The sequence below is a fragment of the Zingiber officinale genome, chromosome 1B, assembly GCF_018446385.1.
Source record: "Zingiber officinale cultivar Zhangliang chromosome 1B, Zo_v1.1, whole genome shotgun sequence".
Taxonomy (NCBI): Eukaryota; Viridiplantae; Streptophyta; class Magnoliopsida; order Zingiberales; family Zingiberaceae; genus Zingiber; species Zingiber officinale.
Window position 1 is genome coordinate 17,470 of NC_055986.1, and position 26,314 is coordinate 43,783.

General features: G+C 37.1%; 2 protein-coding genes across 3 annotated transcripts; both read right to left on the minus strand.

Annotated features, from left to right (window-relative positions):
- Nucleotides 1–352: 352 nt before the first annotated feature.
- Nucleotides 353–12,127, minus strand: LOC122045323 (sucrose transport protein SUT2-like). The gene is made up of 6 exons (XM_042605502.1): nt 11,503–12,127; nt 9,193–9,938; nt 9,057–9,120; nt 8,934–8,977; nt 1,596–1,765; nt 353–662 (listed from the first exon to the last, which is right to left on the minus strand). The coding sequence occupies exons 1-6, from the start codon at nt 12,014–12,016 to the stop codon at nt 647–649; spliced, it is 1,554 nt and encodes a 517-aa protein (XP_042461436.1). The 5' UTR covers nt 12,017–12,127; the 3' UTR covers nt 353–646.
- Nucleotides 12,128–15,382: 3,255 nt separating this feature from the next.
- Nucleotides 15,383–26,086, minus strand: LOC122045331 (ATP-dependent DNA helicase DDM1-like). 2 transcript variants are annotated; one of them, XM_042605521.1, is made up of 16 exons: nt 25,869–26,086; nt 25,690–25,783; nt 25,147–25,455; nt 24,971–25,066; nt 23,965–24,311; nt 23,718–23,904; nt 23,439–23,614; nt 21,699–21,768; nt 21,435–21,624; nt 21,167–21,271; nt 20,996–21,090; nt 20,790–20,909; nt 16,704–16,823; nt 16,518–16,616; nt 16,343–16,444; nt 15,383–16,007 (listed from the first exon to the last, which is right to left on the minus strand). In XM_042605521.1, exons 2-16 carry the CDS (start codon nt 25,759–25,761, stop codon nt 15,780–15,782), a joined length of 2,316 nt encoding a protein of 771 aa, XP_042461455.1. In that variant the 5' UTR covers nt 25,762–25,783; nt 25,869–26,086; the 3' UTR covers nt 15,383–15,779. The 2 variants fall into 2 exon arrangements, with proteins under 2 accessions (XP_042461455.1, XP_042461446.1); XM_042605512.1 differs by having other exon boundaries at nt 24,971–25,069.
- Between the last annotated feature and the right edge of the window lie 228 nt (nt 26,087–26,314).

A 26,314-nucleotide genomic window follows, 5' to 3' on the forward strand; every position in this document is an offset into this window, starting at 1 on the left:
ACTTGATGATGAGACTATTGACAGCTAGATTTAATGCTCAATAGGCAGTAGATCACTTTTTTCAAAACACAGAAACCAACTGCCAAAATAGTACAGAATCAATCTATAATTAAGAAACTGGGTTGAATCAGATCAGACACAATTCACTCAGAGAAACTAAGCATTGGGAGACACTGGATTATCCGCGAAGCTAAAAAGCACTGGCCTAATATAATTAGGCAAGACAAGTTTCAAACAAACAGACTTTGAGTGATTAGAGTGTTATTTTCCACACGCCAAGCTGCTGAGAACTTGCAGCAAGCTGAACTATTCATATAACAAAACAAGAACACGTAATTTAGAATAAGATGGATAAAGAATAAAAAGGAATTCCTTTTTGATTTGAACCAGAAAATAATTATTGGATACAAGCAATTTGCACGAAAATTTACTAGCATATAATGCTTCTTATTGCATAAGGGAGATTAACAACAATCTGGGGCTGGAGGTCATCACATCTGACCAAAATTGACCAAATCACCAACAGCAACTTCGATGTTCTTGAATGATATGTAACAATCTCCAGATACAACAGGGCTTCCACGAAGTGCCTTGCCATCTCTATATAAATGAGACAATGAAGAACAATACATCACAGAAACGCCAATCATGTGTTCACATTCCTGTAAATTACCAAACGTTTATCAGTTGTCATAATCAACGAAAACAAAGCAAACGAATCAAATGATCGGATCAAAGAAAACACTAGTCTTATCTTGTTGGGAATAAAGATCATTACTTGAAGAAAACACATGCAATCATGCATGCAAAATCCAGCAGATGGATATTTGATTTTAGAAAGGATTTTTTGGATGTATGGTTGAGCATACTGGAACATTTAGTTTGGTGTAAAATCCATCATTCTATATTTTACCATAGATTTTTCCAGATGACTTCAATTGCTAAAAATCTCAGGACAAAACATGGAAAAGAAAAGGTAATTTTGGACAGAATGGGTTCATCTTAAACTCGAAGTAGGACCAAGTGCACCATTTCTTGTGATGTGACCTAATTGTCTTGTTATCTAACCTTCTCAGTCCTCTTTTTTTACCATAAAAATATATGGACTCATTATTAACATAAGCCTTTTCATGAATAGTAAGAACAAAACATACATTTCTGGATTCAGAAAACAAGACTAGCGTTATAAGACATTCAGTGTTTGAACCCGAAACAGCACTACATAATATATATTTCACATGGACTAATTCCTTGGGGATGAGAATGTAACTTAGCGCAACATACATTTGACATGAATGAAGGTTGACGATATGGATTTCTTCCTTTGATCTCTAGCCGAGACTATTGGTAACACTTAGGTCATTTAAATTGCTTTTAAGCAAGAAATTTTTTTATTAGTTTCTCTATCCAATAATTAATCATCTTACTTTTAGTTTCTGTTCTTTCAAACGAGTTAACTGCAATAAACAACTTTAAATAGAAAACTAGAAAAGATCACATTAAGTTGGAGAAACAGCATATATGCAGGTAAATTCTGTGTGCAGCAGCTATCACTTTGCAATTTAGATGGAGCTGTTAAAAATAGAAATACTTATCTCTGAACTCTTCGAAGAGTTGTGGTACGAGTAGTGATGGATCGAGGAGGTAGACCAACAATTGCCACAAGTCCACTAGCAAAAGCTGCAATTGCTCCTACAGCAAAAGCTGGTGAATTGCTGCCTCCAAATAACTGATCCAAAGGCCCACTTCCCACAGACACAACCATCTGATAGAGGACAATTTGTAAGTACACATCAAACATAAAAATAAATTTTTATATATGATTAATTAATTAATCTAGCACAATATTTACACTTTGTTCCAAAATATAATCACAACCTTTAAAAATTTTCATAGCTGCTACAATGTACTCTTTTCTAAATACAGAACGCTGAGTTTCCATCTTCTAATGGTTAAAATGAAGTGATGTCAACAAACAAATTGCACACATCAATATAGGATCCGGGAAACATAAAAAATTCTCATAGCATTACCAAACAAATCCACTTTTAAATAGCCATATTTGATTTTTGATATGCATGATGACCTGTTCTAATATCATATCAGTGCCATGTCATTGTTTTAATTGTCTGTTGATAGAAATTTAAATGTTATATTTGAAGAAAAAAAAGTGTCTTTAGAGTACGTTGTGCTACATATGAAATTTTTTAAAAGTTACCTACATTTAAAACAAGTTGTAAAAATTGTGGTACATTAATTAATTAATTTCTTGCCTTTCAAAAAAAGTATTGTATTAATGAAAGTGATAAGAGATGAGCATAAGAAGATATACTTCTAGTTTTACCTATTATCTTGTTGATATAACAATTTTCAACTAAGATCAACCAAAATAATCAATTACTTGTAGATTTTCTTAAAAACAAATAATTGAGCTTTTCAGGATGAGGTTATTAAAATCCAAGAGGGAGCTCAATCCAACTCAAAATGATAAGGTGTTAGGTAGGGGAACATTTTGATACTTGGTACATTTTAAGAACCCTAATTTTGAGATGTGGGATTAAAGGTAGAGTTTATGCTCTCTTCTTACATCAAACTTTTTTAACATAACTTATAAGAGGTCCAAGATTATTTTTAGAAGTGAGGGTCTGGCTCTAATACCATATTAAATTACAAAAGGTTCCCAATTAAACTCAAAATGCCAAGGCAGTGAGAGATCTCTTGGTATTTAAGCATATTTTAAGAATCCTCATCTTGGCATTTGGGACTTAGGTTGTATTTCCCAAAAGAGAAAGAAAGCAAGACAATTATAAGACGATAGAAAGGTTTATCCAACAATTTTTTTTCTTTCATTTGTTTCCGTTGGCAAGAAATGAGGGAGGGGAGGAAAAGACTAGAGAAGTCCTTCCCCAATTTTCCTCTATTAAATTATCTGATTTGATTGGAAAGTTAACTCTTGCTTGCAATGTATCTTTGTTGCACAAAGAGAGGGGCAACACCTCTCAACCTCTAAATCGCGGAAGAAGAGGAAGAGAGAAAAGAGATTGCACGGAGCAACAAGACAAAGATGCACAAAAGGAGCAAACACGTGGAAGAAGAAGAAGAAGAAGAAGAGAAAGAAGAAGAGTTACCGTGGTTCGACGACGTGCCTACTCCACAAAAAGACCGAAGCTTTATTAGAATTCTCTCTACACAAGAGAATCACATCTAATGATTCTTGTGTTTTGTTGTTATACAATGGGTTTACAATGATCCCTATAAATACTGCTAAACCCCCGACCCAGTAAAAACATAGCATAATTTGTTACGAAAAACATAACAAAATTCTGTTATATAAAATTTTAACAGAATTTTATTACGAAAAATCTTAATAGATTTTTCTTCCGACATCCCTCATTTTAACCTTCATCCAAATATGAGTCACTCGTCAACAATCTCCACCTTGGCGAATATTCACCCCTTCGAAGAATACGAATATCTGGACAAAACTCCATCCGGATCACACTTCCTTCCTCTAGCATCTAAAAATATGGATCAAGTTCAAGTAATGCTTAAACTTCTCTGTGGTCACTCGCTTTGTCAGCATATCTGCAACATTGTCTGCAGTGTGAACCTTCTCAAGTTGAATTTCCCCGGAAGCAATCAACTCTCTAATCTTGTGAAACCTCACATCAATGTGTTTGGTTCTCGCATGATACACCTGATTCTTCGCCAAATAGATAGCACTCTGACTATCGCATAACAACTTGACTCCACTTTGCTGAACACCCAGTTCTCTGACCAACCCTGTAAGCCATAAAGCTTCCTTCACTGCTTCAGCTGCTGCCATGTACTCGGATTCCGTAGTAGACAATGCAACAATAGATTGTATCATAGATTTCCAACAAATAGGTCCTCCTGCCACAGTGAATACGTATCCTGTAGTAGACCTCCTGTTATCTAAATTTCCTGCATATTCTGCATCTACGTACCCAGCAACTAAAGGATCTTCCAGTTGTCTACTGAACATGATGTCATAATCAGTTGTATTTCTCAAGTATCTGAAAATCCATTTCACTGCATCCCAATGTGGTCAACCAGAATTTAAGAGAAACTTGCTTACCATACTAACTGCTTGCGCCAAATCTGATCTCGTGCAAACCATGACATACATCAGACAACCAACTGCACTGGCATAAGAAACCTTTGACATTTCTTGGATCTCGTCATCCGTCTTTGGACACTGTGTACTGAATAACTTGAAGTGATGCGCCAGGGGTGTGTTCACCGACTTTGCATTCTTCATGTTGAACCTATCCAGCACCTTCTCCATATAACTACGTTGAGACAATCATAATCTCCCTGCAGCTCTATTCCTGTGAATCTCCATCCCAAGAATCTTCTTGGCCTCTCCCAAATCTTTCATGTCAAATTCCTTGCTCAGTAGCCTCTTCAATTTGTCAACTTCTCTCATCTTTTTCGCAACAATGAGCATGTCATCTACATATAGTAGTAAGAAAATCAGTGATTCATCTTCAAAGCCCTTCACATATATGCAACAATCATACTCGCATCTCCTATATCCGTTTTGAATCATGTATGAATCAAAACGTTTGTACCATTGCCTAGGAGATTGTTTCAGTCCAGAGCGATTTCTTCAACTTACAAACCAACTGCTATTGTCCGGGCTGACTAAATCCCTCAAGTTGTGACATAAAAATCTGCTCCTCTAAATTTCCATGAAGAAATGTCGTCTTCACATCCATTTGCTCTAAATACAAATCGTGATGTGCCACCAAAGCCAATACCGCTCTAATTGGCGTATGTCTTACCACTGGAGAGAAAATTTCTTCATAGTCAATCCCCTTTCTCTGTGAATACCCCTTTGCTACCAACCGAGCCTTGAATTTCACTTCTTCTCCCTCTGACATTACTTCTTTCTTCTTGAATATCCACTTGCACCCTATAGCTTTCTTTCCTTCAAGAAGTTCCACTAGATCCCACGTTTGATTTTTATGCAACGACTCCATCTCCTCTGCCATAGCACCCGTCTACCTGTCCTTCTCAGAGCTATGTATCGCCTCTTGAAAAGATGTAGGGTCTCCGCTACTAGTGATAAGTGCATAAGATACCAAGTCTTCAAATCCGTATCTAGTGGGTGGTTTTACGACTCGTCTCGTTCTACCACTAGCTATAGTGTGATGCTCCGTGTGCTCTGAGCTAGAATCATCAGAGTCATGAGTCTCTAGCTCCACCTGCACAATATCTTTCTTTATGTTGCTTTGTGGTGTTTCCTTTCCTTCTTCCTGAGTACGTTGTAACATAGCTTTCTCGTCAAACACCACATCTCTGCTGATCACCACCTTGTTTGCCTTAGGATCCCAAAACTTGAAGCCTTTAACTCCTTTCTGGTAGCCCAAAAAATGCATTGCTTTGACTTTGCATCCAGCTTTGATCTTTCCTCACTAGATATGTGCATATAGGCTGGACATCCAAAAACTCGAAGATGAGAGTAATCTATTTGATTCCCTGTCCACACTTCCTCTGATACTTTGCCTTCTAGTGCTGCCCTTGGTGATCTATTAATGAGATAACATGTCATGTTAACTGCTTCCGCCCAGAAATTCTTTGCAAGCCCTGCATTCAGCCTGAGATATCTTGCCTTCTCAATGATTGTCCTGTTCAACCTTTCCGCTACCCCATTCTGCTGAGGTGTCTTGCGAACCGAGAAGTGCTTCATTATCCCATGTTGCTCACAAAATTCCTGAAACTTTGAATCCGTGTACTCAGTCTCATTGTCTGACCTAAGGCATTTGATCTTTCTTCCGGTTTGGTTTTCCACTTCAGTTTTCCACAATTTAAACTTTGCATAAGTTTCTGACTTGTGACGCATAAAGTATACCCATACCTTTCGTGAGAAATCATCAGTAAAACTCATAAAATACAAGTGCCCTCCACGTGATGCTACACTGGCCGGTCCCCAGAGATTCGTATGTACGTAGTCCAGAATCTCCTTCGTCTTGTTTGTTGCCGTCTTGAATTGCACTTTGCTCTGTTTCCCAAGAACACAGAATTTGCTGAATTCAAGCTTGCACGTTTTGACACCCTTCAACAAATCTCTCTTGTGAAGCTCTAGCATCCCACGTTCACCCATATGTCCTAACCGCATATGCCACAAGACAGTACTGTCTGATTCAGACTCCACCGAGACGGCTCCACCTACAACTGTAGTCCCTATCAACTTGTAGATGTTTTCTGCTACCTTTTGTCCTTTCATTACCGTTAGAGCTCCCTTGCTGACCTTCATTACCCCGCTCACTGATTTGTAATTACAACCAATACCATCCAGTGTGCCTAGTGAGATCAAGTTCTTCCTTAGCTCTGGTATATATCTGACATCACATAAAGTTCTGATAGCACCATCAAACATCTTGATTCTGACATTCCCTATGCCAATAACTTTGCATGATGCATCGTTTCCCATCAACACTGAACCAGAATCCACTGCCCTATAGGTGTCAAACCAATCCTTGTTTGGAGTCATATGATATGAACATGCAGAGTCTAAAATCCATGCATCCGTCAGCTGCTCCGAACTTGACATAACTGATAGCATATCTCCATCACCGCTCTCTGAGTTTTCCTCTTCAACTATGTTTGCAGACTTTGCCAAACTACTTTTGTTCTCTGCAACATGTTTCTTTATCTGGACAATTTCTCTTGATATGACCTTTGCCTCCACATTTGTAGCACGTGATCACCTTCTTCCTTCTCGACTTAGAACGAGTCTTGTTGTTGTTGTCATATCCATGTCGAGATTTGCTCCTACCACACTCTTGGTTGCTATTTACCACAAGTCCTTCTCCTTGAGAAATTTCATCGCTTGTTTTCTTCCTTTGGTGAAAACCTAGCAACGCACTTGTAATCTCCTCCAATTTGAGAGTTTCCTTACCCCACATTAACGTAGTAACCAAATTCTCGTACGTAGGAGATAAAGGTAGAGAATTCAACAACATCAGCGCCTTGTCTTCGTCTTCGATCTTCACATCAATCCGCTTCAAATCACTTACAATCTGGTTGAATACGTTGATGTGCTGGCTCAGATCGATTCCTTCTGTCATCTTCAGCCCAAATAATTTCTGCTTGAGATACAACTTATTTGTCAATGACTTTGACATGTACCGGCTTTCCAGCTTTTGCCAAACTACCACCGGTGACTCCTCGTCCATGACATGGTACATCACGTCATCCGTAAGACAAAGTCTGATTGTTGCTACTGCCTTCGCCTGAAGTTCTTCCCAATCTGATTTCTCCATGCTTTCCGGTTTTCTGTCTCCTAGCGCCTTCACCATGCCTTGTTGCACCATCAAGTCCTTGACTCTTCTCTGCCATAATCCAAAGTTTCCGGTTCCGTCAAACTTCACCATATCAAACTTCGCAGAAGTCGTCCTCGACATGTTGAAGAAATCCGCCAAAAACCTATAGCTCTGATACCAATTGTTGCGCAAAGAGAGGGGCAACACCTCTCAACCTCTAAATCGCGGAAGAAGAGGAAGAGAGAAAAGAGATCGCACGGAGCAACAAGACAAAGATGCACAAAAGGAGCAAACACGTGGAAGAAGAAGACGAAGAAGAAGAGAAAGAAAAAGAGTTACCGTGGTTCGGCGACGTGCCTACTCCACAAAAAGGCCAAAGCTTTATTAGAATTCTCTCTACACAAGAGAATCACATCTAATGATTCTTGTGTTTTGTTGTTATACAATGGGTTTACAATGATCCCTATAAATACTGCTAAACCCCAGATCCGGTAAAAACGTAACAGAATTTGTTATGAAAAAACATAACAAAATTCTATTATATAAAATCTTAACAGAATTTTATTACAAAAAATGTTCACAGATTTTTCTTCCATGACATCCCTCATATTAACCTTCATCGAAATATGAGTCACTCGTCAACAATCTTAAATTCAATATTAAAAAAATATAAAATTATTTTTAATATATATATATATATAGCATTTATAAAATTTTATCAAATATAGTTTTCAAATTTAAAATTTTCTTTCCAATCCTCTTCTCAAAGTGCTAATGGGAAAATCTTGACTTCTTATTTCCTTACCTGATAGGAAACATGCCCTAAAGAAATAGAAATTATTTTCAATCTTTTTCCTATATGAGTGTTTTTTTCAAGTACATGCTTCTAACTAGCTACTTGGTAGGAAACATGGCTTAAAGTTCCCTAAAGATTGTAAACATTACAGTCAAAGCTTCTTAAAAGCTTTAGCATGATAAAAACCTGTTCTTAAAAAACTTAATCTATTTATGACCAGGATAATATCTATCATTATCTATCTTTAACAACAATGACAAAATAAAAACCAACAGAAATTAAAAGGGCACTAAAGTTCTTCAACAAAATTCCACAACTATTCATCATTGCAGTGTCAAACATCTCTAGAAAGCTGAAACAATCGAACGAAAGAGACATGGCATAGACTTTTGACACATATTCCTGCTTATCCCCAGCTAAAGATAAATCCATCCCAATATCCCCTTCAACCTTTGTAGATTTATGGTATACATCAGAATTTTGATGTCAGATCTAAAGTTAGCAATAGAATTTTGAACCCCTTGATGAAGCATATTCATTTTATGGGCCACTAGGACAACCCCCTAACAGAAAGAAAAACTTCCAATATATTCCTCATGGACCACAACGCCACCATGATGAAGCACGTGAAGAGCCAATTTATGTTATAACCTAATTGATTATCCTCTATAAATGTTTTGCATCTCTTATTAAAGTCAAACAACTGTATGTCTTGATTTCCTTAAATTCTAAATAAAATGAAGGATGAGAGAATATCACACAGTAAAAACTGCAAGTTTACAACAACAATCATAATTTAATCATTATTCCATGAATAAAAGAAGAATGCAGATGGAAATGTCTACCTGAGGTACAACAATTGCCAGATTCAAGATGCCCATCGACAACCCTATAGCAATAAAAGGTGTTAATGCCAAACAATTACATAACAAGAAAACTGCATGAGAAAGAAGTGATGAGTCATCCACCCTGGCCAAGCCCCAAAGGCTCTATACGTGCAGAAATCATTGCATAAGGAATAGTGTAGGTGACCTGCAAAATAATAGTTAAACAAGTAGCAATGGAATTCCACTGACACCAAGAACAGTCACAAAAATGACTTACAGCCAAAGGTGCCCCGAGGATTGTAAAAATAACAAGTGAAGCAATAACAAAACCACCCGGAGGAAGTCCATTTGGTGGGTAATCAGTATTCTTTGCCAGAGAAGATAATATAAGGATTCCAAGAAAACAAAAGAACATGACAATGTTGGAAATTCCCCAAATTAAGCCAGCACCAAATTTCCTGCAGAGCTTTTCCAAAACCACTGAAGTAAAACCTAGAACAATAGAATTTAACATGAGGCCAGTAGCCCCCATTCTCACTCCAGTTTGATACATTTGCCCTTCATCTGGGTTTCCCTTGTAAATCTCCCGACCCATCCAATCAGTATCAAAAAGGGTGAAGGGAAACCAACCTATCCAAGTAAGTGCAGTTGCAATGAGAACCATCCAAATAGGCAGCGTAAGATACCTGCAAGAGCCAATTAACTCCCATAGAAAAGCCTCATGTCCATTATCTGACTGCACTAATGAATCTCCAACAGAAGTCGTAACTCTGTTAGCAGAAGAAAGAGGAATTTCCTTGGCTGATGACACGCTAATACAAGTAGTGATCAAAAGAAGAACAACATCGAGAAGAAAAGCAGATTTGAGGTTGGCACAACTTATGCTGCATGCTGAAGTGACGTTGAAGGGAAGTATGCTATACCAATGACTAAAAGAACCAGTAGCAAAGCCAAGTATGTTGCCCAGTGCCATGAAGAGAGAAAAGTAAGCATTAGCTACACGAGTTCGCCTATGATCTTTCCCTGAAATTGCAGGAACAACATGAAAAGTTTGAGATTAATTAGCTTATTGAGGTTTATGGATTCATATTTTTCTTTGCCAAAGGATCAGACTTGCATAAATGATGCTACTGTCCAATTTTGACTTTGTAACCAATTTCTTCATTAGAGGCTATCTCAACTACTGCATCATAGCAGTGGTTGGACCATGGTACAACAGTTAGAGAATTATGGACTAACTAAAATTAGATAGTGAAAAAGTGGTTGGGAAGCAAACATGACAAACACTCATGAGCAGCTCAAAGGGCAAAGTTCATTTGATCGTGGCTCAGTAGTTAATTGAATCAAATATGAATTTTAATTTTAGGCTTGCTCACTGAAGGATACAAGCCTAAATAATACAAAGGATCAGCTAATATTTCAGGGGTCCTCAGTGATCTTGCTCTAAGGCCTGTAAGAGCCACGCTGACCCAATGGGGTGAGGGGGTAGTTCCCTAACCATGATTATAGAGCCAACAGCCATCATGGGATTTGTAGAAAATAACATGAAGCAAGACCAATACACCCTAGCATGGCTATGGTTTTCATAACCTATCTCCTTGTTGTTTCAACCCAACTGATGTTCCAGATTTGGTCAACATGACTCACTAGTGATAGTGCTAACCGGTCCTTCCAGTCACACATCAAATTGGAGACATGTTCCCTTTCCCAATCGTCATGTGCACTCTTGGACACAATCTCATTTATGCATGCATTTATGTATGTGACCTTCTCTTATGTATGCATCAATGTGATGTGGGTGGGTGCAGCATTTAAGATTGGTGATACCTAATGAGATTTCTATTGTTGTGTCATTGATATTGGCAATCATGTCAACCCATATAAAAAATATTGTCATCTTATTGTCTTTTATTTTGTTCTCTATCTTATGCTTTGCTGCTCCATGTTCGAGTTAAAATAGATTCTTATTTTTTGTCGTGTATGAGGGTGTTCAACTCCCAACAACCAATACATCAATCCTACTATAATCAACCATGCACAAAGCTAACTTATATGCTTGACTATATAATCATGGTTGTGCTACAATCTTGTAGTTTATTTTGACAAAATAGTAATATTAAAAACTAAAAGATCGAGTTGAAGTTTTACAAGAACTTAGAATTCTGTTATGTTATGTTTCTCGGAACTTGGGAGGATGGAAAAGGAACAAAAGGGATCGAAGGAGGGATATAAGCGGTCCTTAACATGGCTATTCCTATATCTTACGAATCACAATCCAACAGATTAAAGCACCCACTTCAGTGTCTGCTACAGCCATCCACGAGCGGCCCTTGAGGTTGCACCAAATTAAGAAAATTTTCTCTGCTTCCAAACTAGAACCGCTTTCTGAAGGATATGTCAATAGCAACCACGGAAGTCAGTCGACATTTTTACTTAGTCTTAATCTAGGCGAAATTAGGGCGTACGGACAACCAAGGTCACAAAGGAGGATTTCCGGCAATCGGAAAACCACCTTTGAAAAAGTTGAAAGGAAAAAAAAATAGTAAACTAAAGAAGGATCAAACGAGAGGGATAAACATTGATGAACCTGTGAGATCTGCAAGAAGAGCCCTGCACGGGCCCTGTGTAGTGTTATTCCCCACGTCGAGCAGCCAAAACCCAACTAGATACACGGCGATCGCCCCGTACTTTGTCTCCCCTCCGCCAGTATCGCCGAGAATGCGGCCGATATCTGCGGAGTAGCCGATCAAGAGCACAGATAAAGCAATGGAAAAGGCTCCGCCGATTATAAAGGGCCGGCGGCGGCCTAGCGAGCTAGCGCAACGATCGCTCATGTGGCCGACGAAGGGCTGCACCAGGAGGCCGGAGAGAGGGCCGCAGAGCCACACGAGACTTGCGAACTGGTGGGGGATCCCCAATTCCTGCACGTAGGGGGTGAGAAGCGAAAGCTGGAGCGCCCATCCGAACTGCACGCCGCACGCCACCGATGCCACCCGGAGCAGCACCCGCCGCGAGACCTTCTGAGGCGGCGCCAGTAACGCATCCCCGCAAGCCGCAGCCACCGACTCCGTCTCCGCCCTTTGCCGTCCGGGAAAGGTCATCGTCAGCCCTACTCCCCTCTCACTTCTTTATTAAGCGCCCCCTTCCTCTCGTCACTTGGCTTGTTTACACTTTACACTACTCAGAGCAAGTGCGAGTGCACCCTTAGAAAAGGAAAGAAAACGAAAAGAGAAAAAGATACGGAATCGCTCTTTAATCCCGATTAAAACGGGCCCACAGGCGATTTGTGGAAAGCTCAGCACAAGGAATATGGCCGGGTAGCGCCCTCCCTGTTCGTCGCTGAGAGAGGACGCGGGCCCCGCGTCTCCCCCACCTGGCGGTAAGCAAAAGCTGTAAGCAACCACTTTCTTGTGAGCAGGGAGGCCCCCACGGTCACGGAAGGTGATGAGTGATCCTGGCCGGCAGAAATATTATACAAGAAGCCTCCATCTTCATAATTTTTATAATCAACTTACAAATCTTAGTTTATACAATTGAATAATAGTAGTAGTAGTAGTATTATGCAATTAAAATTACCGGCGGCTTGAACACGGACAGCAATAATTTACGAACACTTGCTTGCATTGAGGGCCAGTTTGAGATAAACTAAATTTATTGGTTAATTTTACAAAAATAAGTAATTCAGATTCCAGACCAACGAATTTATTAATCTGGGAGTCGGCTTATGGAGTGAGTCTCACTCGAAGGAGCAGGGCGACGAAAAATACAAAAGCCATTTCGACTTGCCGATTGCCACCGAGTGGTTCACCAGTAACGTTATTGGAAGGATATCAGCATATTCCATGTGGGTAAAGGATGGTTAGAGGAACAATGATGTGTGGTCCCCGGTAGAAAGTTCATTTCGAGACGCGTTCTGGGCTCCTCAAAAACTAACTTATATAAATCTGCCGAATTGATTATTACAATATAATAATTGATTAATTTTTAAAAAAAAATTTAATTGATATTTAAAAAATTATTACTCTGGATGTATTGTACTAAATTAAAATTTGAAAACATAAATATAATCAGAATAATTAGACAAAGACATAAAACTTCGTTCGATTTCATTCAAAACTTCATCAGTCGATTTTAATTAAAATCAACTAATAAATATAAAAAGTTCGAAATGAAATGAAATGATACTAAGTTCTATATGTTTATCTACTTCTTTTAATTATGTCCATGATCTCAAACTTCAATTTGGCACAATATATTGAGAGCAATGATTTATCGAAACTAATTAGATTTCGATTTAAGTCAATATCGAACCTAAATAATTTAAAATGAAATAGAACTAAATCCTATTTATTCGTTTAATTCCCTTGATTAAATCCATGTTCTCAACTATAATTTTATATAATATACTAATAATAGTAATTTTTTTAACATAAATAAGATTTAAAAAAATGTCTCAATGTAGCAATCCATTGGGAAATATGTAAGGGGACAAAATGGGTATGAGATACCTGATTTGATCATTTTTAAAGTCCCTTTGCATGATTTAGATAATAGGTAAACGTGCAATAAACAAAGAAGTATTTGTTTAAACAACTAATAAATATTTTTATGATATATATATATATATATATATTAAAACTCATCAATACTAAATCACATCTATTTACAACAATATATTGAATTAGATCTAACAATAGAAAGAATGGGGTAAATCAAGAGGGGCATTCACTACATTTTACACTATTAAAAATTAACCTCAAAATTTATTAGAATAATAATCCAAATAGATAAAGACTGCAGCAATAAAAGGATGAATTAATCAAATAATTAGGATCCTAAATGATTTAAACTTTTCAATAGATATTGAGACTAGTAATTAGAATTGTAAATGAATTGAACGCAATCTATATTATCACACAAACTTAAAACACTCTAAAACTTCAAACAAACTTACTCCAAAACTTAACTCGGCTTCATCAATCGTACAAATAATGAACACAATTGAAAATAAAAGTTAATTAATTTAAATTAATAAAGACAAATTTATTATTTTGAATAAGAACAAATAAAGATAAACTAACAACCTTTCAATTTTTATTTTAAATAAATGATTAATCAAGCTCACGGTTTAATGGGGCGGGATCTCCTGGTCCGCAATTTGCGGATCAGGGGATGGTCCACTGATCTGGACCTTTGATTTGAATGGACCCCATCTTTAAATAAATGGGGTTCATTCAAATCAAAGTCCACATGTAGTGAACCATCCCCGATCCGCAATTTGCGGACCAGGAGATCTGCTCCCTATTTGCGGATCAGAAGATCTGCTCTCCGGTTTAATAAAGATAAATTATCAACCTTTCAATTTATTTTTTAAATAAATGATTAATACAATATTTTAAATCATAACAATAAAGAACCTGCACTATGAAACAAAAACTAACTAAGATATTTATATATTGAATCATTAAAGGGCGCCTACGAAAGGCTGCCCATCCAAAAATTGACGAACGAAGAAACACCATAAGTAGGATGCGCCCCGTTCGCCTTTGAGATTAGTGTTCGCTATCGTGGCGTCGGCACGACCGGCCGTCTCTATACGATCATAGACCAGTCGATCCTCAACCCCGACAGGACGGGTTAAAGAAATGTCATTAACCTAGACGCATATTTATAAAGAACCTCCATCCCATTGGCCGTAGAAGCACCCGATGTGGGACTAAAGGGCATTCGCACTATGCCATTCCCTGCTCGTCTGCCTGCCCACATCTTGCTCCTCTGACCCCTGGGATCACACCGATTAGCGCCGTCCGACTCGAGCAGATGAGCAAGGCTGTCCGATGGCTCGTTATTGAGCTCCAGCATGGCTCGGGCGCCGCCGCCTCCGCCGCAGGACATCCCCATGCCTCCGCCCCATTTGATGCCAGGTTTTCTGAGGACGCCGGACAATAGGTGTGTGTGATCCCTAGTCATCTATTTATGGAACTGTTATTGGTCGCAGAAGATACCATACTCAACCCCTGTTGGGATCTAAAGTGAATCTAAAGTGAAATTTGTTTTCCGTTTCCCCTTTGCAACAGGTAGTGCACTCAAGGCACTCCACTTCAACTTCTCTTTCATATGGTTGCAAATGGTTCATTGAATGTATTTGCCCAATTCAGGGACGGGCTTGTTCCTCTGCATACAATTCAACTTCATCGACATGCAATGCAGGTTTTGTTTTTTTGCACATGCATTGTATAGAGTTTAACATAGTCAACTGAGTTGTGCAATATACATATCTTTATGTTAGTCTTTCATGTTGTTTCTCTCGCGTACAGATACTTGGCCGCCTTCTTGCTAATGATAATGGAAGCACTGCAAAGTATATACTCAAGCATCTGACATTTAGAAATATAGCGAATTAGCTCTTTAATTTTAATTTCGTTTAAATTAAGAAAAAATTTAAATGAAAATGATAATGTTGAATATTTTAAGGCCAAATTCAAGCTCCATTAAAATGAGTGCATTTAAATCCAAAGACCACACCTTCAAAATTAAATCACCATCTTCAAAGACCACATCTAAAATCAGAATTGACGACAGCACCAATTCATAAGAGACACTGACGAGGAACTCAGACCAAAGTTTCCGTTTTTATGAAACATGCAAGTCAGCCAGTGGAGGCTCGTAAGCACAGGAGTGATGTGCACTACATAAATATCGATGGGTGTTGCACATGCCACTTTGACTGCCAAAATTGCAACGCACGAACACATCTCTACTAGAGAACGATGCATCCCAACGGAAAGGCTCAGAATTGGTTGGACAAAGTTTGAAGGTTGACAGCCAGACAAAAAGCAGATGTAACCACCCTCCAATTGGCAATCAGCTCCCGAGCGCCGACAACACACCTCCACTTTTGGCAGTTAATACCACCTCCCAACCAGGTCCTCTGAGAGGAAGAGGGGTACCAGATGCCCCATTGGCATCCTTTGGATCTACTAGATCGCTGCGATCCATGACTCTCAATAGATCATCGTCGCTGATGTCAGTTTGAACCAGCTTATCTTCAGGATCTTCTTCATCTCGAAGCAGTGCCAGTAGTTCTGATTCCTAAACATATGGTGAACTAGATTAGTGCAAACAGACTAAACAGTCAGCTTTTAAGGTTCTTGTGTCACTAGGCAAAATAGTTTTCTTTAGTTGTGTAAATCTAGAAAGCAGTTAGCATTCTAAGCTTTTAGAATATTCTGCTGCATGGAAATGGAACTGCAAACTCAATAGCTCTCAGTGTGATACTAAGGAATTTCATGAAGAGTTGCAGATCCAAGTAAAGTTCTAGTGCAAACAAAGGCAACAAACCACAATTACTCAATTGCATTGGGACATTGTAATACCAAAGTGAATCCACTGATCAAAGACTAGAACAATAATAGAATAAGCTATACCTCTAATGTATTAGGTTTGATCCTCTCTTGCTGAAATTGTCCTTGAGAAATAACTACATGCTCTAACTTCAACTTTCCAAAAGCCTTCTTGATAATCCGACCCTGCAAGCACAAAAATATAAGCTATCTTATGTAGGATATACAGGAGAAGGATGATGGTTCATGCTTTTCCTACCTCTACAGAATGCGATGTTGCCAACCTATACACATGCACAGGTCGTGTTTGTCCAATCCTATGACATCTATCCATAGCCTGCAGATCCATTTGAGGATTCTGGGTTCCATGCAAAGTCAGTTAACCAAAGTCAATAATCAACATTGTAGAAACTATAATGGAAAAATTAGAGAATAAGCAAGTTACCCAATCACTATCGTATAAGATACAAGTATCAGCAGCAGTTAAGTTAATGCCCAATCCACCAGCTCGTGTGCTGAGAAGAAAAATACTCATATTGCTGTTCTCGTTATTGAAAGTCTCTATCTGTGATTGAATAGACAAGAGAATAAGAATACAATCAAGGATCTATATGTAATGAAACACGATGAACAAAAACAGAATAATCAAAGAAGCACCATAATCAAAATTGTTAATAACACAAACCGTAGCATATGAAAATACTCATCTCAAGAAATTACATTTAATGAATAATATACAACTTAAATTGATGCCTGTTTATGTTTTGTCCTAACACTACCTTAATTTACTTACTTTTCAACTGCCACTGGAGATAGAAAACTCAGAATGTTATCGATGTGGAACTATATATGTTGGGTCAACTGGTTAAGATGACTAATTTTACAATACTAACCGAAACCAAGAAGACCAAGCTATAAATCTAAAAGAATTATATACACAAGTTTTAGGGATTTGATTCCCTTAATAATAACAAAGGCTTGATGGTTTTGATAATGAGCCACACACAGGAAACTTAATAGACATTGAAATAAAAAGTTTTTAAAAAAAGCTATAAACACCACGTTAGTAGTAGGTCCCGAGCGGCCGGTAAGAGGATGGTGAATTGCCCTGAAAAAACAAGTATACCCTTCTCGAAACTTACGATTTTGATTAAGATAAATACTTTAATAAAAGAAACTAAAATGCATAAAAGTACAAGATAAAAAGATTTACTTGGTTTGCAACCGGGGAGATTGCTAATCAAAGGCAAATGTAGCTCAACTAAAAGACTCCTTCGACACAAGTCAGAGGCGCCTCGTACAGGACATTGACAGCATAGAAACTTGAGAACAGAATAACAACTTCGAATACAAAAAGTATTGTATGGAATGTCGAGCACCAGGCTTCCTTTTATAGGCTCACTAGTAGAAATGACTATTTGCTGACGTGGCGTGGTCCGGGCGCCCCAGCGAAGCAAACTCTGTCTCCATGATTTGGTTGGAAAATAAAATTCTCTCATGTCCGAGCGCCTAGACCATTTTCGACCACCCGGACCATTACTGACGTGGACCCGAAAAGTGATCTACTGCGACTAGGCGCCCTTTGGGCACCCTGGTGGTCCAGACTCTAGGCACTCGGACCATCTTGTCCGAGCGCTCGGATCGATCAGCTTCATGTTGATCGTCCAACGCCTTCTCCGATCACTAACTTCGTCTCTGATAGCTTGGGTGATGCTCCGGCCTTTTAGAGTTGAGCTTACTCGAACTCAACTCCGACCTTCTCCTCGAGCAGCCTTCCGCTCCGGCTTCTCATCCTCGCCCGTCCTTCTCGCTCCACCGACGTACTCTTTCACAGCTTCTCGTTCCCTAGATGCACCGAGCCTGTCAACTCGATTCGCGTGCCACCCTTCTCGTACACTGCGTCTTCCGGTCAACTTCTTGTAATCCTAAGCTCTTGCACACTTAGACACAAGAATCAAATACACATGACCTAACTTGACTTGGTTGAGCACATCAAAACTAACACGAGGTACTTACAATCTCTCCCTTTTGTATGTGATGAACCCAAGTTAAGTTAGGGTTAAAAATTTTTAAAAAAAACAATAAAATAATTATAATTAATAATCATGCTATGCAATTAATAAATATGCAAAATTAAAACACTTAATATGCAAAGTAAAATGTACCTCCTCCTAGACTTAATCTATAACTCTCCCCTTTTGATCACATTAAAAGTAGGGGTACAAATTCTAAGAGTTACACAAATAGTGACTAACACTTAGAAAAAATTTTGGGAATTATTTTTTTTGAAAAATTGAATTTTTATGATTTAAAAATTAATTTTGGAAGAAATAATTTTAAAATTATTTTTAATCATTGAAAAATTCTAAAAAATCTTATAACGATTAAACATACTTATCCAAAATAGTGATAAAATTTTCATGAATAAATAAAATTAATATAAATAATAATAAATTATTTTATACAGAGAGATGTATTTGTAAAAAAATGCCTAATAAATAGATTTTGAGCTAAAAAATTCTTGCAACATTTTCTCAGTATGTAAAACGGAAATTATATCTTTAAAAAAATTAAATTTTTGAAGATTAACTTTTTGAAAATTTTGAATATTAAAAATTAATATTTTGGTAAAAAATTCATAGAAAATTATTTAACGGTCAAAATATTTTAAAAATTTTCCTACAAATAAGTAATAAAATGCTTTTTCACAAAAAAAAATTAAGTAATTTCGAAAAGAAATGATACAAAACAATTTTTTAAAAAAATTAGACAATTTTAAGCATACAAATAAAATATTCAGGCTAATTAAAATTAACACATGTATGAAAATTTAACATAAGCATGATTTTAGAACACAAAATAGGTTCCTACATTTTCTTGATTTTTTTCTAATTTGGCCCTTTTAATATTTAAAATACCAATTTAGCCCTGGATAGTTCTTAGAATTTTTAACATATATGCATAACTGATTCTTTTCAAATTTTTCTATTTGATCCCTTAACTTTTCATTTTCAATTTTTAACTTGTCGAAATCTTCTAATCAACAAGATTTTGCTAATGTTATTTTTAATTCTACATTTTCCTTTTTAAATTTTTTATTTTCAATTTCTAACTGACAGGAATTTTTAGAAAGTATTTTTATAAATTTATATAATTTGTCCGGAGATAGAAATCGTACCTGACTTACCTTGTCGATCTTATTATCCGATGATCCCCTGTATTGCTACTTCCTTCTGAAGTGGCTCCCTCTTCGTCAATGCTCTCGATGATCATTTCGGATGAGCTCGCTTCATCGTCTTCTTGGTGGCTTGCCATCAGTGCAAGTTCGGGCGTATCCTTCAATTTCCGATTCTGATGATCATTTCATCTCATGTCGCCTTTAGATTTTTGTGCTTTATCTAAATCAATCTTTTATTCTTTTCTTTGTCCTTCAGTTTTGAGCAGTGATCCTTTATATGCCCTTCTTGGCAATTATAACATCGCACTTTTCGTTTGCTTCGTGAATATTTCTTAGTCTGCAACTTGTTAAATTTATTAGTTTTAAGGAATTTACCAAATTTTCTTACCATAAACGCGGCTTCATCTTTGTTAAATGATGTGTCTGAATCTGGTTCGCTTTTCTAGTTAGCCTTCAGTGCTAGATTTTGAGCCGTCTTTTTTTCTTTATTCTTTAAGCCTGCACATCCCAATTCATTAAGTTCAAATGTAGAAAATAAATTTTCTAAGCTACTCACCTCGAGGTCCTTAGAGATGTAGAACAAGTTGACTATCAAAGCCCACTCGAATGTTCTCGGACAACATCAAATTCGTTTATAGCTGGGACTTTGCCAAAAAAGCCGAGGAGGGTGCATAGGTCCATCATAAAGACCTATCTAGCCCGCAACAAAAGGCTCGTGGTAAAGGCACACTAAATCCATTGATAGCTTGTCACTTGCTCAAAGTGACTTCATAGGCCCTGATCCATGACATGGGAGGAGATGGATCGAGATGATGTGGAGTCACCGAAGACTCACGCGAATACATGGGAGATGCGAGAGACTTGGAAGAGGTGCGGGGCGCCTGCTTGCGAAGGACACAGGGACAGTGCAAACACTGATGATACGAGGGCATGAGCAGCATGGACAGAAATTACAAGCAGTGTTGGATGATACCTCAGCTTCAATCCCTAGTACTAAGGATGGGCTTACAACCAATATGTACAGAGGAGACACTGATAGATGGTATACGAGTTGGTACATGTACGCGATCATGGTTCGCCTTCAAGATCTGACACTTTGTCAGATATGACATAAGGAATTTCAGGATCACTTTTGTATGGATGTGCATTTTGATGATATATATATATTTACCTTCTCATCTATAAGAATAAAATAGATGTTGACGATCAATGAAACCAAGTAATTTTTAAAACTAAAAACTGTACAGAATCTTTCCTAGAACAAAGATGATCAGAAAGAAAACTCCCATGTTAGGAATTTAAAGGAATATGTAAGATACTAGAGATTATGTTATGTAGCAGAATGATACTCACCATAATTCTCCTTTCATCCAGTTTAACATGGCCATCAATTCTGCAAACCTCAAGCCCTTTCTCACCTAAGTAATATTCAATGATGTCCAAAACTTTTGTCCACTGAGAAAAAATAAGAACCTAGAAGCAACACCCATCTCCATTTAGTTAAACAGGAGAAACTTGCAGGCAAGAACCAGCAAGAAATGAAATGCAACCAAGCATACTTTGTGCTTCTGAGCAAGTAGCAAAGCCAATAATCTGTCGAACAACTGGAATTTTCCACACTGTTCTAATAGTTTCTCAACCGGTGGATAGAAATCTAATCAGCAAGGCAGAAAAAGATAATTACTCAATCAGCAATTGCCACAAATAAAACAAGAGTTTATAATACTTACAAGACCCATCAAATGGAGATTCTAAAATATCTGGGTGGTTGCAATTCTTCCTTAGTTGAACAAGTAAATTGTTCAGTTTTCCTTTCATTCCAGACCTCCAAATCACTGTAATGTACATTTGGACTTCACAAGTAAGGAAACCAAACTAGAAGAGTGAAGCAAGGAACAAAAGGTAATATCTCCATGGCCTCTATATGTATCTATTCAATGCTTCCACTTCAGTTCCATTAAGTGAAACTAACAAACTTGATATGTGAAATAAACTTACCATTCTCCGATTCCTTTTCCAAAAAATCTTCAATAGTTTTATTCACTAAGTGACCTTGGATTTTCTTTTGATGTTCAGTCATGTTGGCATACAAGATTATCTCCTTCTTGCGGGGAAGCATCTGCTCTACATCTTCTTTCATTCTTCGCAAGAGGAAAGGGCGTAGTATGCTGTGGAGCTTAGTGATCACCTAAAAGCATAAAAGCTGATTAGAAGTAACTGCAGAAGATAAATAAAGAATATCTAAAGCAACTAACAATTTACCTGAACCTTCCTCTTTTCTTCAGTTTCTTCTGACTGGCTCTCACTATTGCCCTTCCCAGAAAAATCAAACCTCCAATAGGATGACAGGTCAAAATTTTAGGAATATTCAAAGCTATAGACAACTTTGTGGGAGACATGTATCACACAAGACTTTAATTTGTAACAAAATTTATCTGAGAAAAACACTAGCTATATAACCAATAGAAGCTTAGGGACATCAAATTTTTGAAGAAAATTTGCAGCAGATGATGAAAATGTGATAGAAAAATTCTAGATCTATACACTTCTTGCACTAATTACTTTTAGTGCTTCAAGCATAGCAACAGTACATGTACAGCACCAACCATTGCATGATTGATCATATAATGAAATGTAAAGAAAATTATGTATTTTAAACCCACCATGCAATTAATACTGTCTGCATGTAATAATTACAAACAAATGCAGGTGACATTTGCAATTATATTGTTTAGTTTCCTACAAATACAATTGCCATCTGCAACTATTGTTAAGTCATAAGTGACTAAAGAAAAAACTGCATTCCAATAGTTTTAGGAACACTATAAAATTATTTCTAAGCAATAAATACTTGATCGTAGACATGTTTCCTACAATATTTTTGTAGGAAATTATTTTTAATATTTGGCATCATGCTAGGGTAATTACTTGCTTGAACATAAATACATAATTTACAATTTACTAATTATTTTTAAATATTTTTCCTTTTTGTTTCATAGAAAAGACATGTATCTGGACTTTTAAGAAGGAATATCTAGTATTATATTTATGTGATAATAAAACATATATGATTATGCAGTTACATAATAAGTGTGGATCCAAATATCAGATACATTTGTTCCTAAATTTTTTCATCTAATTACTGATCGCAGTGTCGTTTGCTGATTTTCTGTGCCAGTGTCTGAGTCTTATCTGACATGTATGAGCAAGGTAGATGACAACTTTATGTATGGAAGTTCTCCATAGCTCTAATGATGTAACTGCATATTAGATGAACTTATGCTTGAGCAAAAGTTATTAGTAGCTAACTCAAGTAAGAATATGTGAATTCCCTTTCTTAGCCCACAATTTCCCTATGGAACTAAAGCAAGATATCGCAATTTTATCCATTATATTCTCACTAAAACCAAAGGCACAACTCATAGTTGACAATCATCTTTGATCTGAGCATGTGAGAGCAAAAGTTGGTTATGTCATCACTCATGTAGTCTTCTTCAAACGACTAATGATGCTTAAGATTAGAATCACTCTCACATGACTTTTAACAATCCACTTAAATAAGAGAGCTTACTGAACTCATTAGCACATAGTTGACAAAATCACTAACTAAGAATTGTACAAGTTGGGTTGGTATCAGCAGAGATCAATCTGATATTTCCCTAGAAATTGGCTATCTTATAAAGATCGGAGAAATTTTAAAAATCTAAGGATTCTAATAAATTAGCTGAAAATTAGTATGAATTTACTAAAAATTGAAAGAAACATAAGACAATGAGATAGAATAAAATACGCTGAAATGTAGAAAGCACCTAGCAGAAAACCGCTAATAATCTATAGCTCCTTGTTAATCTATCCATATCAATTATTTAACAAATTTATTATGCATAAATTTTTAAAATTGTGATCCAAGTCAAGCCATATTTATACCAACTTGGTGCACATAGTATACTGCACTGTCAATCCATTTTTTTAGCAATAACACAATTAAAAATGCATTCTTACCATGACTCAAACTCCTTGTGGGATGAAAAAATATCAGGTAGGATGAAGTTTAATAATGACCATAGTTCAGCCAAATTATTCTGCAGAGGTGTCCCTGTCAGAAGAAGCTTATTTTCCATTGGCAATCGCCTCAATTCTCGGAACAAGAGGCACTTATTGTTCTTTAACCGATGTCCCTGTAAAAAAATAAAGAAATAAAGAAGGCATTGAATTATTAAGTTCATAAGAACATAAATAAATCAAATTATGAAAGAGAATGAATTTTTATTCTCAATTCACCTCATCCACAACAACATATTTCCATTTATATTTAGCTAAAATCTTTGCATCAAATAGTGCAATCTCATATGAAGTAATTATCAGAGGGAACTTAGGGCCAATATCTTTGGGCATCTGTTTTCTTCTTATATCCATCCTTTCTTTCTTTGATCCATGATATATGATAGCAGTCATGGAAGGAACAAACCTGACATGTAAATTTAGCTGAGAGACAGAAATATTATAGAGAAGAGAAAAGTAGTCTTACCTAGAGACCTCATTCACCCAATTTGAAAGAGTAGAAAGAGGAGCAATGACCATATATGGTCCATCCAAACCTTTTCCTTTAAGGTGAGAAAGAAAGCCAATGGTCTGAATGGTTTTACCAAGACCCATTTGATCAGCTAGTATTCCATTTAGACCATTTTGCCACAATGAGATTAACCACTTAACGCCCTTAATTTGATAATGCTTCAGTTTTCCCCCAGTCACCAGGGGAACAAGCTCAGCTTGCTCTTTCTCAGCCCTCTGCTCATCTGTGAGGCTGGTATCTTCAGGAGTAACAGCTTCCTGGGATCTTGTTAGCATAGCTCGAACTGCAGTTTTGGCTTTTCTCTGACAATCAGCATAAACAAAATAGAATATAACTTAGAAAATAGATTAAACAGCAATGAATCACATAGACAAACAGCATGAAATATGAAGATAAATAGAAAAGCATCTTCTTTCCCAAAAAAAAAAAAAACATGTGTGAAAGTAGTGGTATATTTATGAATCATTCTAGATAAAAAGCTGGTTCCACAAACTAGGATGATGTTTTCTGTGATTTCATTATAAATCAATATTACCTCCATGAATAAAATCTATTTATGCAGATGAACAGACTCAGAGACTACATGTTTAAGAAGTGTATGAAATATTCTATCCAGTAAAAGTTTGCTAACTAAATTAGGTAAACCAAAAGGCATAGATGTGCTAAAGCATAACTCTGGAAAACAAAAAAAAAAAATAGTGCTAGGAATAAATTTAAGTTCATAAAAAGTAAGGCATGAAAATGAACAGATGAAATCAGACCAGAAAGATTGAAAGAACAAAAGTTTTGTCAAAAATGTCATATAGTTTATGAAAGCTCATCATTAGAGGATCTTGAGATAGAAAGATTCACTCTAAAGGTTTATCATCAGTGTCATCCCTACAAGCAATCATGTATTAATATTTAAATTAAATATCAATTAAAAGAAAAAATGAACAGAACATATGTAAATTTAGCTCACATTATTGTAATGAGTGGTTGCCTTCCTCTTTCGTGCACGATTCCCTTTCGTCCCTTTGGCCTCATTTTCTACTTCAGGAGTGTTCTCGGAATTATTCTGCTAATCAAGACAACGAGTTGAAAAGTCAGTGGACCATTGGAAGTAAACATCAACACAAATCGTAACGTAGGCATTACAAATGTGATGGCATCCATCTTCTCAAGAAGAAACTGTGAGTAAAGCTGAGTCTGTGTTAGCAGTTCATCCAACTTGCTAAAACGCAGCTCGGAGCCCCAAGCATTCTCTGCCACTTCCTGCTCCAAGTTTTCTTCCTTTGCCCTAGCACGTAGTAAATTCTCCTCCTTTTCCATGGTTTCGGTAATAAGAAAAGTATCCCCATTCTTGGCCTCAAGCTCTAGCGGCAGACAAGTATCGTCTTCAACATTGATCTGGGGGGTTTCATTCTCTTCACTAACAGCTAGCTCACTTTTAACGTTACAAATCCCCTGCCACAAGCGAAATAAATTTGAAATAATTAAATAAAAAAATCACAGAAAATTAAAAAGTTCTCAAATGTGCCAAAAAGATCTTCGTTACAATGATAGAACAAACTACTAGACAAACCACCAAAAACCCTAACATTCGTAGAGATGGGACACGTAAATGAACAGGAAAAATAACAAGGACCCGTATCTTCACTAAAAAAAATGGAGGCGTGAGAGAAAGAAAAGAAAGCAGACCTCCTCTTCCAATACAGATTTTGGAGAATCGGCGGTCTCCTCCTTGATCCTATTTTCCATCTCCCCCTCCATTTCGCTCTTCCTAAGATATTATCTACTCCAAAATGAACTTTAAATTCATTAAACGGACTCATAGAATCCACAAAAATGAAGAACAAATCCAATGTTAGCGATCATACAAATCAAATGGCAACTCCGAGAAACCAGGAGAAGGGGACCGAAATCGTTTTCGCGTTCGTTCCCCTGATCGATGCTCGAAACGGAACTGGAATCAAACAGGGACGAGTCGGCGAGAGCGTGGGAGAGAGGTGAGGAAAAGAGAGGTCGCTTGTTCTCAATTGGCGGTGCGACTGCGAGAGTAGGGCAAGCTTCAGAGAGGCGTGGTTTCGGCGGGAAAACGACCAAGTGCGAGGGCAACAAAAACTGGCGTATTTACGAGAATGTCCTGAACGAATAAAAAAATGCTCATTTATTAATGGGAATGATTTTCATTTATGCCTTTTTTTTCAAAAGGCTTTTGCCTAAAATTCTCAATTCTAAATTATTCTTCAGAAGAAAAAAAAAGTTATTTTTCTGCCTCTGATTTCTATTTTAAAAAAAATTGTATAAAATAATTTTTATTAAA

Bases quoted from the DNA above. Each gene is read 5' to 3' on its own strand.
- LOC122045323 (XM_042605502.1), bottom strand. From the start codon at position 12,016: ATGACCTTTCCCGGACGGCAAAGGGCGGAGACGGAGTCGGTGGCTGCG. The intron at 9,939-11,502 runs GTTCATCAATGT...CTGCAATTTCAG, and splicing joins TCTTCTTGCAGATCTCACAG to GGAAAGATCATAGGCGAACT. The intron at 1,766-8,933 runs GTAGACATTTCC...GTCCTCTATCAG, and splicing joins TGGCAATTGTTGTACCTCAG to ATGGTTGTGTCTGTGGGAAG.
- LOC122045331 (XM_042605512.1), bottom strand. From the start codon at position 25,761: ATGGAGGGGGAGATGGAAAATAGGATCAAGGAGGAGACCGCCGATTCT. The intron at 21,091-21,166 runs GTAAGTATTATA...CTTGCTGATTAG, and splicing joins ATCTCCATTTGATGGGTCTT to ATTTCTATCCACCGGTTGAG. The intron at 16,617-16,703 runs GTAACTTGCTTA...CATGGAACCCAG, and splicing joins TCTTATACGATAGTGATTGG to AATCCTCAAATGGATCTGCA.